Below are 17,424 nucleotides of genomic sequence, written 5' to 3' on the forward strand. Positions count from 1 at the left end.
CTCCGCAACGGGAGAGGCCACGGCAGAGGGAGGCCCGCATACCACAAAAAAAAAAAAAAAACAAAAAACAAAAAAAAAACAAAAAAAAAACCCTTCACGATATCTCAAAATATCAAACCTACTGGCTGAGCTTCTCCAGGGGAAAGAGAGGGCTGGAACCCACTCAGGCCCCAGTTCACCTCAAGGAAGTCTAGTGCTGCTTTGTAGCAGGGTTTGAAAACCACCGGGTCAGAATAAGACATTTAAATGGAATAAATATGTAGTACTAAATCTAAATTCAAATAATTAACTGGAGGGTTAGGGCTTCTGATTAGTACTTAGTCGGAGATGGGTTTAACAGAAGTTCACTTGAAAAAGAGATGAAGGTTTCATTTCACTAGAAACGCAACAGGAGCCAACTGTGTTCTCTGGCTGCCAGGAAAAGCATGTGCAGTTTAGCCTGGGTTAATAACTACTATTTGTACTGAGAGATTTACCTGGTAGAAAGCACCTTCATACGCATGATCTCATTTAATACTGGATAACAGCTCTGCAAGCTATTGGAATTATTTTCGCCATATTTTAGACGAGCAACTGAGAAGATAATGTGTGAGAGTAACTTACTCAAAGATGAATCCAGGCTTCTGCCTCCTGGGCTACAGACTTAAGGGGGAGTTTGAGAATAACAACCCACCGCTCTCTGGATGGTAGGAATGGTGTGTGAAAAACGTGTTTCATTCTGGTCGCTACAGAATGGAGGTGTGTCCAAATGGGACCATAGGCAGAGTACCTTAATCAGGGCAAAGAACAATCTGGAAATAGTGTATGAAGAAGACATGGAAAAACCAAGAGCCTTTCAAGATGGAAAGCAGAGGGTTCAGGAATGACATCACGGCTGTTTTTAATTAACGAAGGTCTATGCACAGGGAGATAAGTCTTATACTGTATCGCATAAGAGTAACCTAGGCCCTTCCCCTTCTCCTTCCTGAAAAATTCAGTCCTAAAGTGGGGACAAGGGAAGGTAAGCCTTTGTCCAGGAACAGGTATGGGGCGGGATGTGGAAGCCCAGAGCAAGGTATCAGAGAAAGGTGTTCACGGTGGGAAGTAGGTTGTGGCACGATATGCTGGAGCAAAAGCAGTTAAGGAGGGCAACCATGTGAGGGGCAGGGACAGCAGTGGAAGACTGCCTACATAAGGGGAGATTTAATCAAATAAGTAAATCGTTAAGAACAATGGGAGCTAGGGCTTCCCTGGTGGCGCAGTGGTTGAGAGTCCGCCTGCCGAGGCAGCGGACACGGGTTCGTGCCCCGGTCCGGGAAGATCCCACGTGCCGCGGAGCGGCTGGGCCCGTGAGCCCTGGCCGCTGAGCCTGCGCGTCCGGAGCCTGTGCTCCGCAGCAGGAGAGGCCACGACAGTGAGAGGCCCGCGTACCGCAAACAAACAAAAAAAAACAATGGGAGCTACGATTCTCACTGTCAAAGAAGGTAGTTATAAATATGGAAAAGGAAAAACCTAAAATAAACCCTGTCGTGTCAGATAGGGATTTGAGATACCAGTGTGAACTCGTGGTTTTCAAAATATATAGCTGGATATAGAAGTGCAGATGTAAACGTGTGTATGTGTACATATGTGTATATACATACACATATTACATAGTCCTGTCCACTGAGAGGCCCCAGGGGTGGTGATAGCCTCAAAGCAATGAGCACACTTAGCAACCAGATCTTGGCTTCTAAATATCATTCTCTATGCAAAGGAACCAGGGCTCCTTGGAGAAATGGCTGATACAAAAGATGAGCTTGGAACATGTTGTTCCGCCAGAAAGCAAAGAAGGGCTCAAAGAATGATGGGAGTTAAAGGGCATGAAAAGACTGCCACTGACTGCCAAACCTGGAACTAATGGAACATCGAAGTAAGTAATGAGAGTAACAGTTTAATTAAAACATACTGGAACAAAAGAGATCAAAAGTTCTTACTGATACTAATTAATTAATCAATCAAAATTCTGATGAGGAATGGGCTTTTTAATACCTAATTTCACAATAACTTGGCACAAAATATGTATAAATTACAAAAGGGAAAAGAGTCACTTTATGGTGGAGAAATTTGGCAGACAACACTTTAATCGAGTGACCATCATCAGTAATGGAACAAACACAAACAGCAATCGGTGCCACTTGATGGATGCAATGAGAGGAACGCAGCACCATTTCTGTAATTTCTCCTGCCAAAGATGTACAGCCTGAATCTAAGAATGAAAAAATGGCAGACCAACCCAAATTGAGGGACATTCTACAAAATAACCAGTTTTAAATCTTCAAAAGTGTCAAGAACCTGACAGTGAAAGACTGAAAGGGACTAAAAAGATCCAACTAAATACAATGTGTCTTCTGAACTGAATTTGTTTGCTTTAGAAGACACGATTGGAACAACCAGGAAACTTGAATGAGATCTAAGATTTAGATGGTGGTAATGTATCAGTGGTAATTTCCTGGCTTTGATGGCTATACTGTGGTTACCTAGGAGAACATCCTAGAACAAATACACCGAAGTATTGGTGTTATAGCCATCATGCTGGCAACTTTTTCTCAGATGATTCAGGATAAAAACAAATTGTACTACTTGCAATTTCTCTGCAGGTATGAGACAGTTTCAAAATAAAATTAAAAATCAACAACAGTATATTAGGAAGATGGAAGTTCCAAGGGAAAACTACACCTAGCTTGCAGGAAAGATGAAACTCCCGAATGATTAAAGTGGTCCCCAAACAGATCCATCCTAAGGAGGGTTGGCAGGATGTTAGAGAGAAAATGCCTCACTGAATAGTAAGTTAGAGGAGACGATGCCCATGTACTCTCCAATGATTTCATCGTTCATTCATTCAACAAACATTTATTAAACGCCTACTGTTTCAGACAATATGCTAAACACTGAGCTTATGAAAATAACTGAGAGACAGTCCCTGCCGTTGGAGACCTTATATTCTAGTGAAGGATGGTGATTCAGAAGCCTGCAGTTAGAATTTTAAGACAGGCATCAGTGTTACATATAGAAAGAAGCATGTGACTCAAGAACACTTTAATACTTTAATAACACTTTAATAACAGTCTTTAATACTCCATTTTTCATTTATGAATTTTCAGTAGACTACACAATAGTTTATTATTCTATCATACTCTTTAACATTTTCATCCTAACTTTTGTGTGCTCGCGGGTGGTGTTGAGACATATGCAAAAACCTTATCACTTTTCAATTATGAACAGATGTAAATGACTTACTTGATGTTTTATTTTAGAATAACAAGCATCTTCTAAAATAAGATTCAAATGAGAAGCTAGGGCTATAGTTATTGAAAGAGACTTAACACTCCAAAAGTGAACCCTGATATGTTCTTCAAAGGTCACTCCACGTCTCTGTTCTCCAATTTCTACATCTGTCACAAAGATGTCATAATATGCTTGGAAGATGCTTTGAGATGCTTAGAAGAAAGACGCAGTAATTATAAAGCTCTGTTAAACTACAGGTTACTTTCATCTTTTGCCAGGGACTAACGATTACTGTGGACATATTAAGTAAGACAGAGTGATCCATCTAAATGAGCTCACCTCGGAAATTTTATGGTGGGTGAAACATTATTTGGTTTTCCAACTTTTCCCCTTGGCTTTATTTCAATCATCCAGGCATATCATCAAGTGAGAATGCTTCAGTGCCTTCTCACTGACCCAGGAGTGAGAGGCCAGAACAAGCAAGTCAGTATTCAATTACTTTCCCCACTTAGGTCTGTACACCCTTCTTACACTTTTCCCATTTGACACTTTCATAACCATATTTAGTTTTCTTCCTACCATCTCCTTGTAATTCAAAAGGCAGTTTAGACTCCCATATGGTTGCCATCGAAGCTAACAGATGTCTAGCAAATTAAAACAAAAGTTATGACTTATAAACTGCTGATGTATCATCATTCCAGAACATCTTACAATTTACAGTGAATCATAAGATAAGACTTCCTACTTATGCCCCCAGCAAGGTTCCCTAAATCCCTCTCCTCTCTGAATTTAAGCCCTGTGGAAACAAATGACATGCGGCATTCTGCCATCAAACCTGGATAAACCTCCACTTAAAGATACCATGTAATATTTGCAAGCACATCAAAGAGAAATTTGGCCTCCAGGATCCAAGGCTTTCTAATCTTTGTACAGCAAAGAGAAGAGAAAAATGACTTGGTTCTCCCAAGTCATTCAAGGCTTCCACTGATCCACAGTGCTTTTTTCTAATACGTGATGATCCAATCTATGGAATCCATTCGCCTCATCTCCTTGTCAGATATTAAGAGGAGCATCATTACCTGGTAGTAATGATGCCAAACTACCAGGCTAAGGTATTCTAGAAGTTTTATAGCCAGGATGGAACTAGTACAAAATCTGGAGACAATGACACAGACCATATTCACCATTTGTTAAATACTGAGACACTGTGCTGGGTAATATCTTATCTGATTGCATCCTTGAGTCTACAACTCTATTGGATCTTGTTATCTTTCCTTTATAAATGAAATTAAGGCTCAGCGCAGAAGACTGTATTTTCCAAAGCTGGCCACAACCCACACGACCCTGAGGCTTGTCTGACGAAAGAGGGAATTTCCTTCTTCAGCGCTTTGAAATTGAGCAGCCTCACACGGTGCTTAAACCAGTGGAACAGATGAAACTGACACTGGGCCAGTTCAGGGAGTAGCCTTCACTGGCTGGAAGTTTCTTCTGCCAGTCTCAGAGACAGGAAGAAGCCACGTTTAGGTGCTCTAGCCAATAAATCTGGCTGAACTCTCAGCAAGCATCAACTGCCAGTCATGTGAGGGTACCATCTTGGGTATCCCACTCCAGTGAGCCTTCAATTAACTCCAGCCCAGCCACATCTCACTGCAACTGCACGGGCCATTCCAAGTGCGATCACCCACATGAGCCTGGTCAAATCACAGAACTGTCAGATATAATAAAGTTTTATTTTAAACCACTAAGCTTCGGGGTTGTTTGTTACGTAGCAAAAACAAATTTACAGAAGCAGGCTGCCCATTCCTGACCCCGGGTCTTCAGTCAGTAATATCTTAGTCTGAGTTGCTGTGATCGAGTATCACGACTACCTTCCTGCTGGCCATCCCTCTAGAGACCAGGGTACTAAAAACTCAGAGATTCCAATATGAGGTAATTTTGAAGCAGACAGCAGGATAGGAAAGGTATGAGGGCGTATATGAGTGGAAGGCGTTAGGCCCAGAAAAGAGGGACAAGGTGCGTAGAAAGCAGAGTAAGAGAAGGGCCCTTGTAACAAAGGCATCTACATAACAATTCTGCCTGGGGCAGCTGGTTTAGTTCCACAGCCTACATCTCTTTTCAGGCTTCCCATAAAACTTCCCCCAAGAGATGAAGACCTTCAAAATGAGACAAGACATAAACGTGACTCTCTTCTGCAACTCTGTATGCAAGCACTCTGCAATTCTTTGAAGCTCTCCACGATTCCAGAGGTTTTGCTACAACCTAATCCACAGCAAATACTCAATGTGCCTCTGTACACTACAAAATTACACCAAACTGTCAGGGAAACAGGCCCAAATCCCTTTATTTCTTTTCCACCTCCTGCTCTGAAACTGCAGAGAAAGCCCCTGGGTACTTTTTGTTGCCTAGTAGCTGAAATGTGCAACTTTTTGAAGTGTTCAAGTAGAATCAAGAGGCTTGGACTCACTACGCTAACAAGATCCAGTCCCAGTTCGGTAGTCCTTGACCCTCAAAGTCATGAAAGTTTCAAGTTCAGATAAAATCAAAACGCCTCACCCAGAAATGTGACTTTTAAACATTTCCAACAAGGGTTGAAAAAAAGGAAGCAAGGAAAGAAAATAATTTCTTCTTCCTATATTTATAGCAGTGTTTGACTGCAGGGAGGGGGGGTGACTGCTAACAGGAATCATGTCCAATCCCTGGCAAAAATGGCCTGTGAAAGACTAGAGCTGATATTTATTCATGGGTCCCCCTTCGTCATCAGTCCTGAGGCCAGATGACATGCTGACACAGAAAGTGGTCTCCAATCCCTTCCATTTCCGTTTGCAAAACATGCATGAGCAGTGCAAGGTACTCCTATAGAAAACAGAAAATAAAAAGAAAATAGCCTAGTACATGTGTGGCAGAAAAAAGAAGAATATTAAGAGCTGTATTGACAACTGTTCTCATCGATGTATCTGTTTACAGCGTATGGCCAAAATTAAAGGAGAATCAAAATAAATACACCCTGTGTTAAGACTGTTGCGGATTGTTATTGATCCCACCACCGGATTATTGTTTACCTCACACTGAACCTACACTGAACAGTAACTTGGAGAACCGCCCCCCTCCCCCAGAGAGCCACCATCTTTACTTTCCATGGGGGGAAGAGTAGGGGGGCAGGAGAAGTGCCCAGTAAGGAAAAGGATGGGATAGGATGGGATGGAAAGGAAAAATAACACGGTCTTTGAACCAACGTTTTCCTCTTGTCCTAGTGAACTCTTTGTTTGGTTGCTGAACATGTTTGTGAGATCAAGGAAAAGAATTCAAACAAAACAAAAGAGTAGGCATCCCAGCCTAATTACGATAGGTGCCCAGCACACTGTAGTGCCAGCAGAGCACGGTTTGACTCTTTCCTTCAAGCGTTTGCTCTCCCGGTAGCCCCATAAAACATGTCTCGTACACCTTCTCTGCATTTCTCCAAGGTATCCCCCAAACGGCCCGCTCTATGTCACTCCTCAAAAAGGAGGACGTGAGGCACGAACACACTGAAACATAGGTTGATGGTGACTTCTTATTATCCTGACAATAATACAGAGAGAGAAATAAATCTCTCCACCCCACACGCCCACTGGTCAGTCCATTACGCAAAAGGAGCGCTTTCCAGATGAAGGGGAAGAGCGTGCAGGAAGCGTTATTTACGTGCACATTACAGAACCGTATACCACCGCATCTGCATCCTACACAAAGCCCGAGATGGTGCAAGAAGATACACGCTGAACATGGCACAGACCAGCCGCGGCAACACGGAGCCAAGCCCTCGTCCAATCAGATCCTTCTTAGAAGGTGGACCTCAGGGTCGGGTCTGCCCGATTAGCCTTCCCCATTATGACACCACGCTCAGCCCAACATCCATATCCCACCCGGAGGAAATCTCATTCGAGTGGCCGTTCATCTCTCAAACTGCCGAGCCCTTTCTTTCATCTGCATCCACGCTATTCCTCCCTTAAAAAGCCACCCCAAGGCCTGGGTGCCCCCTTTCCGGCTCGGTTTTTCTTTTTACCTCTTCGCGTTCCTAGAAAGGATTAAATGTTTATCTCTCCAACGCGCAGGCTGAAAAGGCGGAAGGCAAATGCCTCTCCGCGCTACGGCAAGCGCCCGAGGGGCTGCGAAAAGTAAAGGCAGAGAGCAACGTGGGGGAAATCGTCGCGAATCGATCGGCCACGATAGCCGGCATCGCAGAAGCGCTCCAACTTACCCAAAATATGACATTGAAGCCAAATATGAAATATTTGATGCAACAACTGACTTCAGGACCCTTGTAATGCTTCCCGGACATCCTCTGGGTTCATGAAGACACTTGCCCCGGCAGCCCGAGTTTGGAGCCCCTGAGCACCGTCGCTCGGAGCAGCACGGCGGGGAGCTGGGGCTCAGGGACGCCGCTCGGGGGCCGCGGCGCAGCGCAGCGGTCGGGGCTGAGCAGCGCAAGGACCGACCTGCGGAGAGCGGCTCCCGCACCTCCAGCCCCTCGCGCGCCGAGGCCGCCGGAGCCGGGGTGGCCGCGAGCGGGCGGGGAAGCGCGTGCTGCAAGCCCCGAGCTTCGCTGGAGCTGGCCCCGAGCACAAGGCGAGCTCCCAAGCCCGTCCGCCAGACGATCTGTCCGTCGGTCAGGCTCCGGGCAAACGCGGCCGCGGCAGATGCTGGAGGAGACGCTGCTCGCCCGCCTGCCGGCTCGCGAGCTCCCTCCCACCCCTCGCTCCGCCCGCCGATCGCTCCGCCCGCGCCGCCCGCAGCTCCGCCCGCCTCCCGCCGCCGGAGCCTTGGCGAGGTGCGCGCGCGCACGGGCTCCGGCTCTCCCGGATGGCGGGGGGGCAAAGTATGCGCGCCGCCCCCTCCTTGCAGCGCTCTCCGCTCCTGCTGCTGCCTCCATCCTCGCCCCTCCTCAGGCCAGCCCGGAGCGCCGCCGACCCGCGAGCACTGCAGCGGGGTAGGTGGGGAGGATGGCAGGGCGGCGGGAGAAGTATGGGTGCCCGGGGAGCACGCCCATTGGGAGCAGCCTGGAGGAGTGACGGGGCTTGATGAGCAGCGGGTCGCCCTCTGCCACCGGCAGCAGCAGGCAGCTTCTGGAGGGACGCGGGGGAAAGGGTCGCTCTGGGGCGACAGTAGGGATCCTGAGTGAGAATCCTCCCCGCGACCCCCGGACGAGCCTCCGTCCTGGGTGTAGCCACACTCAACGCCCCCTGCTCCACCACCCAGTTTTGCGGCAAGAGAAGACGCCGGGCCACTGCGCCGGAGAGGAAAGGGGTCGTAGACTTCGCTGGGAGCCAAGGGGAAGGATAAGGTGTTAGGGAAGGGGGAGAAAAGAGAGATGGGAAATGGGGGGAGCGAATCGCGAGGGTTGCATAGGAAAGGCCCCCGAATCCCAATGCGGCTCGAACCCAACCTCCCCACCTGCGGGAGAAATAGGCTTATCCTAGAAATGGGGACGAGGAAGGAGAGAGGGCCCAAAGGAATCCTGACCCGGGATGCGATCCTTGCCCTATAGGGCCAGTTGCCAACAGCAGAAACCCGGATTGCAAATGCTCCCGGGAGACGGAGTAGTGCCGAAGGAACTTGACTGGTCTTAACTCTAAGAAGGAATCCAGCAAGGCGTTCCAGGACGGTCTACCGGGGAATCCGAATTGAGTTTATAGATCATGAACGGTTAAGCTTTTGACCTTTGAGGAAGGCGGGAACGTGCCTGGAAATTATATTGGAGCCCCACCTGAGAAGGTGTGCCCGTTACTTGTGTATCTGCCTCCCACCTGGAGCACTTTCATAGGTGCTGACAAGCGGGTACCAGCATTTCATGGAAAAAGAATGAAGAACCGCTCAGAACTGTGTGTAAACATCTGTGGGAATTTTTTTAAAGCTTCAGAAAGCTACCAAGAGATGAGATCAGGAAATTTTTCCAGTACCACCCCGTGTAACCTGCTCCTGGGCACAGAAATCTGCATGTTTCCTAAGCTCTCACGTGATACTTAAGTATGCCTGAGAACCTTTGTCGTAGGGCTTCCCTGGTTAACTACTTCTCACTTTTCTCAAAAACTAGCTCGCTAGCTGACAACCTGTTACGTGGAGGAGCAAGAAGTTACTTTTTCTTGCAATAAATCGCACTTAAGTAGGCTTGGCCTTGAGAGGGATTGGGGCTATACTGAGGCCAAAGGTAGGAGCCAGGGTCCCCACAAAGGTGGAAGAACCAAGAGATTCTAGAATTATGACACTGGTTAACAGTGACTTGAGCCCTTTGGATGAAATAACCCTCTGTACCTCAAAAGTGTCCTCCACCCACCCAGAACACACAGCATAGTACTACCACCAATCTGGTGGGCTTCAAAGGTAAAGTCTGCTCTTAGCAGCAGATTCCCTACTAACAGGAAGGCACTGACAAGCTTTACCTAAGCCTACTGGTGCTGTATTGTAATTCTTTCTGTACATAAATAAAACAGAGTTCCTGCAGATTCCTGGATAAATCAAAGGAAAGGTCTATCGTAAGCTGATATGACACAACTCAGAAAAGGACTAGAAATTAGATCCAATTGATGACTGAGTTGATCCCTAAGCAGGATTTACCTCTGAAATAAAACTCAACAGAGAAGGGGAAGTTCAGATAACTCACTGGTAATTTGGGGCAGGGGGGCTAGTTGAATTCTCATTTCATATGTCAAAAGCAAGTTCAAGGAGGATTTATGAGTTAAATGTATTTTTTAAAGCAAACCAGAAAATACTATTTGTTAGACCTCTGGCTAGAAGTATTCCTCAACTTAGAAGCACTAGAAGGAAATGGTCAATGGATATGACTGGGTAATACCTAAAACTTCTATGTGTCAAACATTGTTTTAGACAGAAACCTAAACCAAGATAAGAAAAAAAGTGACAGCAAATATTAAAAAAAAAAGTATGACTATCTCTAAGTAGGGCTCATACAGCTAAAGTAAAATATAGAATCTCAGTTATTGAGTACAAACAGAAAACAAATCACATACAAAGACATCAAATAGTAATAAATATATGGTGAAAATTAACCTTATAGTAATTAAAGAAATAGATGTTAAAACAAACCAGTGATAAAGATATAGAGATAATAAGAAGTGGTTTGCTCATACATTGCGGGTGTCATTATGAAATGATACTGTCCATTTGGAAAGCATTTTGACTATATGTCGTAGGCCAGGGTGCTCCTACATTTTGATTCAGAGGTCCCACTTCTGGGAATCTAGCCAGAGACATACTCCAAAATATGGGGACAGTTATATGCTGCAAGTTGTATATCACAGCATTATTTATATTGAAGACTAGGCCACAACTTAGAGATGCTAGAGGTAGGGGCTATACCCAACTCCCTGTAGCCACCTGGACCACGATGCTACTTCATGTTTCTCTGCTTTGCACCTATTCCTGGTCTCTACCTGAAGGACTCTCCTTGCCCTGTGTCTGTGAGCTGAGCTCTCTTCTCTCACTTATCCTCCACACTTTTGATCAGCATTTTCCAGTCTCCCTCTTTCATCCCCACAAGGCCTCCTACACTCTTCCATCTTGGCCCTTGGAGACTACCTGTAATCACTCGTTTCCCTCCCTGTCTCTTCCACTCTGCTACGTCTCCTTCAAGGGTGTGCTCCATTTCCTTTTAATCTTAGAATTACTAGCATCCTGCCAATGTTTCAGGTGCCTGATAAATATTTATTTAAAAATGGATGAATCAGGGACTTCCCTGGTGGTCCAGTGGTTAAGACTGTGGGCTCCCAATGCAGGAGGCATGGGTTCGACCCCCGGTTGGGGAACTAGGATCCAGCATGCCGCATGGCACAGCCAAAAAAAAAAAAAAGGATAAATCATTTACTCAAAACTTTTACAGACATTAGGGATGATGATTCTAATCGCTTATATGTGGAATCTAGAATAATGATACAGATGAACTTATTTGCAAAGCAGAAATAGAGACACAGATGTAGAGACCAAACTTAAGGATACCAAGGGGGGAAGGGGGGTAGGATAAATTGGGAGATTAGGATTGACATATATCCACTACTATGTATAAAATAGATAACTAATGAGAACTACTGTAGAGCACAGGAAACTCTACTCAGTGCTCTGTGGTGACCTAAATCAGAAGGAAATCCAAAAAAAGAGGGGATATATGCATACATATAACTGATTCACTTTGCTGTACAGTAGAAACTAACATCGTAAAGCAACTATATGCCAATAAAAATTAATTTTAAAAAAAGGATGATGATTATAAAGAGTCTGTGGCAATGTGTGAATACATTATAATGTTCAATTTTAATTTTGTGGAAATATCTCAAAGTAATATAAAAGATGAAAAAAGCAAGGTGCAAAATAGTATACAGAGTAGGCTACCATTTTGTAAAAAATAATAATAATAAAGCATGTTGGCAAAGGAGAATGGAAAATTTATATATGCACATATTTCCTTGTTAATGGGTAGGCTATGTATAGAAGAAAATAAACTGGTAGTAGCGGTTTGAGGGGCAGGGGGCAGACTAGAGGCCTAAAGATATGATGGGAGGGAGGCCTGCTTTATTTTTCAATATATAAAAAATATATATATATTTTGTTTGTTTTCAAAATTTGTACCATGTATATGATATACCTGTTTTGAAAAACAAATCAATCTACAAAATTGTATGCAATCATATGAAAAAAGTTAGGCGTGAATTCTTGACAAAATGGTTGTTCAACTGTGGGATTGTGGGTGATTTTGTTTTCACGTCTCTGGTTTCTTTTTCATTTAATGTGGTTATACTGCTTTTACAATGACAAAGATAAAATTATAAATAAAGACATAAACAAATAACTAAGTAATCATTATATTTATTTCAGTACCACCTTTCATGACTCAATAAATTATGGCCTATTTTAAGGAGGAAAAAAAAGGAGAGTAATTTTCTCCCTGGAGACAGCTACAGCCATCTCCTTTATAATTCTGAGGTTGAAAAAATGGTTAATAAGTTTAATTACTGAAAAGTTAATCAGCCTGTCAAACGTCAGTAAGAACAAGTAAAGCACGTTCTTCTAATAGTTGCCTAAACAGCAAGATATGACAAGAGCGTTTTAACCTAAGACACCAAATTTAGTGAGCTTGACTCTCTCTCTGTATTTCACTCTCCCCACAGACTTTCTGCCTCCCTCCTCTCTCTCTTTCACTGTCTGTCTCTCTGCTCCTCTAGTCCTGTATTTTTCTTTTCCTTCTCTGTGGCCGGCACTGGTGGTTGTCTACCCACCTAATGTTCCAATGTCCCCCCTCTTTTCACAGCCATAGGCCTGGGAAGGTCAGCTCCAATGGGTGAGCCAAACCTGGCTCTTGCCAGTGTTCTGTTCAGAAATGGGCATGAGACACAATTCTGACCAATGAGGAGAATCTTCTGGGAGTTTCCTCACATCTAAGAGATGTTTTCTTTTTGGCCTTGGATGTCATTGCGTTTGGATGTGACACCTGGGTCCTCTACAGCCTGACAATAATAAAGACCACACCAAGCATGGCGGAGTGAGAAAGTGAGAAGAACCTAGGCTTCATGCCATCATTGCCTGGCTGACTTCAGCCTATTCAGGACTTCCTGTCACAGGAGAGAACTTGTTAGTCAGGGCACTGTGAGAGAGGTTTTCAGTTTCATGCAGCTCAAAGTATTCTGTTTTAAACACTCTCCTTCTGGCATTCTCTCCTGACCCTTTGATTTTCTCTTCTTGAATCACCACCAGTGTTTCCACGTTTCTCTCAGTACCACCCTTTTTCTCCTTTTCCCTCCCCTCTCCTCTCTTCCCCAACTGTTCCTGTCCGTCTTCAACAATACAGGGGGAACCTTTAGCACAGTCTGACCAGCTTACACCCACCCCTTTCTCTCACTTTCTCAACCACAAAATGCTTCCCCACCTCTGGCCACACTCATACTTCACAGCTGACAGGCCTGGGTGGATCCACTCCAGGCCAGCCCTAGAGTCTGTCTCTCTCCATGTTGGGGTTCCTTAAGAAAGGAATCCCTGCATGTGGCTGAAATGGAGGTGATGTTTTTTAGGAGAGCTGAGGGGCCTGTGTTTCCAGGAGGAAGACTCTCACACTCTGCAGAAAGAGGAAGGAAGCACAAACACCAAGAGAAACCGGGGCAGAGTCTCTGACAACGTGGGCCTCGCAAACTGTTGTACATTTTGTGCTCTGAAAAGCTTCCGGCCCTGCTAAAGGCTTTCTATTTCTGGATTTCTTCAAGAGGACCCTATCCTTGAGGTTTAAGAAGTGTTTAGATAGAACTCTTCCATCGCACCCCATTTTGGCTTTAGCTACTTTGGAGTGGGCATCTCATATTTGCAAATCAAAGAACCTTGATTAAAACAAGTCCTCCCACCTCAAATCCATTATCTAATGAGGTCAACTGAAAACATTTTTAATTGGCCATAATATAAATATTTGTTGTAGTTAATGAATCAAATATTGTGCCTACTGTTCTTTCATCAGAAAGTGAGTAAATTAAAATACTGTATTTCTCTAAAAAACAAAGGATCCCCCAGAATCAGTATCACCCTGTGCCCCTCTCGCCCCACACCCACACATACCCATTAAAGAAGTCTAGTTTTCAGGGCCCCAGGAAGAACATGAAAAGAAAGCATATCTGTCTCATAAATATGATTAAACAAGCATATGTAGAACACAGTTGTTTCACTTTTAAAAATCAATTCAATTGCTTGTGTAATAAAATGAATTCTATCTTTTCCAAAACATGACAGCACAGGCATTGATTTTGTTGATGTTGCTGTTCCACCTTCTTCTGGAAATATCACCTCAATTTCCTGCTGCTTTGGAAATAGTCAGCGAGGCCTCCCTCCGAATCAAGGTGCCAGGCCCTACCCTCACCTTACCAGGGGCAGATGCATGACACACATTTGGCCAGTCAGAAGCTCCCTTCACGCTACCGCACAGAGGGAGGAAAAGACCAAAAACTACCTGGAGTTCATTCATTGCAGCCCCTGGACAAGTCTGAGGCTGCCCTTGGGACCTTCGGGGTCCTCCTGGTTCTGCCCTCCCTCTAGTTCCATAAACTAGCTTATTTCCTCGAGTAAATTTCCCTCCTGATTAAATCAGCCTGTTTCAATGGCTTAGACCAAAAAATTCCTAATCAACCCTTGGTGAACTTTTTTTTTTTAATAACTTATTTATTTTATTTTTGGCTGCGTTGGGTCTTCGTTGCTGTGCGTGGGCTTTCTCTAGTTGCGGCGAGCGGGCGCTAGTCTTTGTTGTGGTGCACGGGCTTCTCATTGCAGTGGCTTCTCCTGTTGCAGAGCACGGGCTCTAGGCACATGGGCTTCAGTAGTTGTGGCACGTGGGCTCAGTACTTGTGGCACGTGGGCTCAGTACTTGTGGCTCTCGGGCTTAGTTGCCCAGCAGCATGTGGGATCTTCCCGGACCAGGTCTCGAACCCGTGTCCCCTGCATTGGCAGGAGGATTCTCAACCACTGCGCCACCAGGGAAGTCGTAGGTGAACTTCTGAAACTGCACTTTCAGAGAAAAAATGTTAACTTTTTTTCTGATTTCCAAAGTAGGATAGCCTTATTATACAATATTTAGAAAATTCAGAAAAAACATTTTAAAGACTCCCGCATGACATTTCCAAAGAAAACTACTGTCAATATTTTGATATATTTTCTTCATTAACAAATATTTTTGTATGATTGATCTCATTCTGTAGAGAAAAAAACTTAATTAAACCTACTACATTTTCCATTTGCCAGTGACCCCAAATAGTGCGGAGAAATCCCCCATCAGAATAGAAACAAGTCCATCTCATTTTCCAGTCTGTGGTTATCAGTCAAGATTCTAACCTCGTTGCCCTGTGTCTCTAACCCTTGAGTGTTTTCCTTTTCCACCACGTATCGGTCTTTGTTTCCTTTCTCATAAGGCAAACATTCTTGCATGCTTCCTTACATTCCTAACTCACTCCTACCTCCAAACAATCTCAAAATTCCGTTCCCACCCCACAAACTCCATCCTTCTTTTCATCCATCACCAAATCAAATTACATTGCAGTTAAGCATTTCAACTCCTTATAAAAATCTGCCCCCATTTAACACTAGGCATGCTAATCATATCTAGTAATTTCCTCTTTCACCATTTGGTTTCTTTCACCGTCTAAAAACTTTGCTTCTGTGATACATCGCTTTCCAATGGAACTATAATTGGTGGAACATTGAACTTAATGTCCAGAAACAGGGAATAGATATTAGCAGATTCATCAGATATCCATTTAGGTTTTATTAGGCAGAATGAATCGATTCAACAACAAATATTTACTGAGCACATCTCCCTTTAAGGCACCTGTAGTCATAATTTCTGCCCTAAGAGTGAACTGGAAGAAATAGACAGAGGTAAGGACACAGGTCAGAATGGACTAAGTGCTACAATTCCAACGAAGTACAGTGTGATACAGAGTCATAAAAAAACTTCTTCCAGTTCTAGTTTTCCGTTTTTTTTTTTTTTTTTTTTTTTCTGTGGTAGTAGCATTAAGATGCACCTACTAGGGACAAAACCTAGTTCCGTTTATGAAGACTGAATGTCTTATATCTGAATCATTTATTTGAATGAGTTCAGGACTCTGAAAGAATAAGTTTTAAAATTTATAATTAACCACAATGGTATAACCATTGTGGAAAACAGTTTGGCAGTTCCTCAAAAAGTTAAACAGAATTAACATATGATTCAGCAATTCCATTCCCAGGTATATACCCAAAAGAAATGAAAGCAGGGAACCAAAGAGATACTTGTTTACCAATGCTCATAGCAGCAGAAGAGCCAAAATGTGGAAACAGCCCAGTGTCCCTCAATAGATGAATGGATAAACAAAATACAGTATATATACAATGGAATATTACTCATCCTTAAAAAGGAAGGACATTTTGATACATGCTACAGCATGGCTGAATCTTGAAAACATGCTAAGTGAAATAAGACAGACACATACAGACACATATTGTATGATTCTACTTATATGAAGTACCTAAAAAAGGCAAATTCATAGAGACACTAAGTAGAATAGAGATTACTAGGGATTGAGGGGAAAAGAATGAAGAGTTATTGTTTAATAGATACAGAGTTTCTGTCTGAGATGATGAAAAATTCCGGAAATGAATAGTGGTGATGGTTGCAGAACACTGAATACTTAATGCCACTGAACTATATGCTTAGAAATGGTTAAAATGGTAAATTTTATGTTCTATATATTTTAGCACAATGAAAAAAAAGTGTACACTTATAACAAATAACAAACTGAAGAACAGTTCAAAATATAGAAATAAGTTACTCAAGTCTAAATATGATCAAAATTAAATGTCCAATATATGCATTCTAAGGCTGAGTTGTGTATGTCCTCTCTTTAGGAAATCTAATAGAAGTGTAAAAATAAATGTAGAGATGATTGCATATAAAAGGATGTGTTTTACAGAGGGATTTATCCAAGCATTCTTTTAAACAAGGAGCTTCCCCTGTAAACTTAATTGTTTGCTAATTATCAGGAGCAACGCAACAAAGTCTGTTGAGAGGAGAAACACTCTCGGGAAAGAGGCATCAGGAAGCTGGGGCCCCTCTCTAGTGCACAGTCTCACACAGGAGACCAGCCACCTGTGTTTCTCTCTTCCCAGACGAGCTCTGGGCCCTCTCAAGCCTTCTAGGAGAATCCAACATAGCTGCGGCGAGTTGGGGATACAGCGGTGAGAGGATTAGCTACCTTCTAAGCTGATGATCTGAGGTTTTATATCAATCACTCAGCAACGTTTTCTATTAGACCACAAACTCCTTGAGGGCAGGGATCAAATTTCTGTGTAGTGTGTTGCCTTGCAAGGATGCCACACGTGCTGGGTGTATAATATTATTTACTGAATAAATGAGTGAATGAATGGATAACTTTAGTACAAAATGGCAATGGAAGGTCAAACAAAAATAGTTATAAAGCAGCTCTGAAATTCTAATATACAAGAAATCCACTTGAGTCATAAAAGTTCAAATGACACATACAATCTCAGAGAAACACTCCTCAAAGCATATAGTGAGCAAAATCTGTGTCCACGCTTATCCTATCTTCTCCTACAAAAGGGACCTATTTTCTACTGTGTTTGTAACTCTGTCTTGTACCCAAATGCACCACATTCACTGGGTTCACCATA

General features: G+C 43.6%; 1 protein-coding gene across 1 annotated transcript in view; it reads right to left on the minus strand.

Moving 5' to 3' along the window:
* Positions 1–7,935, minus strand: part of TSPAN5 (tetraspanin 5) — a 173,299-nt gene extending 165,364 nt beyond the window's left edge. Inside the window, exon 1 of the mRNA XM_024126630.1 lies at positions 7,481–7,935. Within this exon, the coding sequence (XP_023982398.1) occupies positions 7,481–7,561 (81 nt within the window). The 5' untranslated portion in view covers positions 7,562–7,935. The remainder of the gene's footprint in view (positions 1–7,480) is intronic.
* Between the last annotated feature and the right edge of the window lie 9,489 nt (positions 7,936–17,424).

This window comes from Physeter macrocephalus, chromosome 7 (genome assembly GCF_002837175.3).
Source record: "Physeter macrocephalus isolate SW-GA chromosome 7, ASM283717v5, whole genome shotgun sequence".
In the NCBI taxonomy this organism is placed as follows: Eukaryota; Metazoa; Chordata; class Mammalia; order Artiodactyla; family Physeteridae; genus Physeter; species Physeter macrocephalus.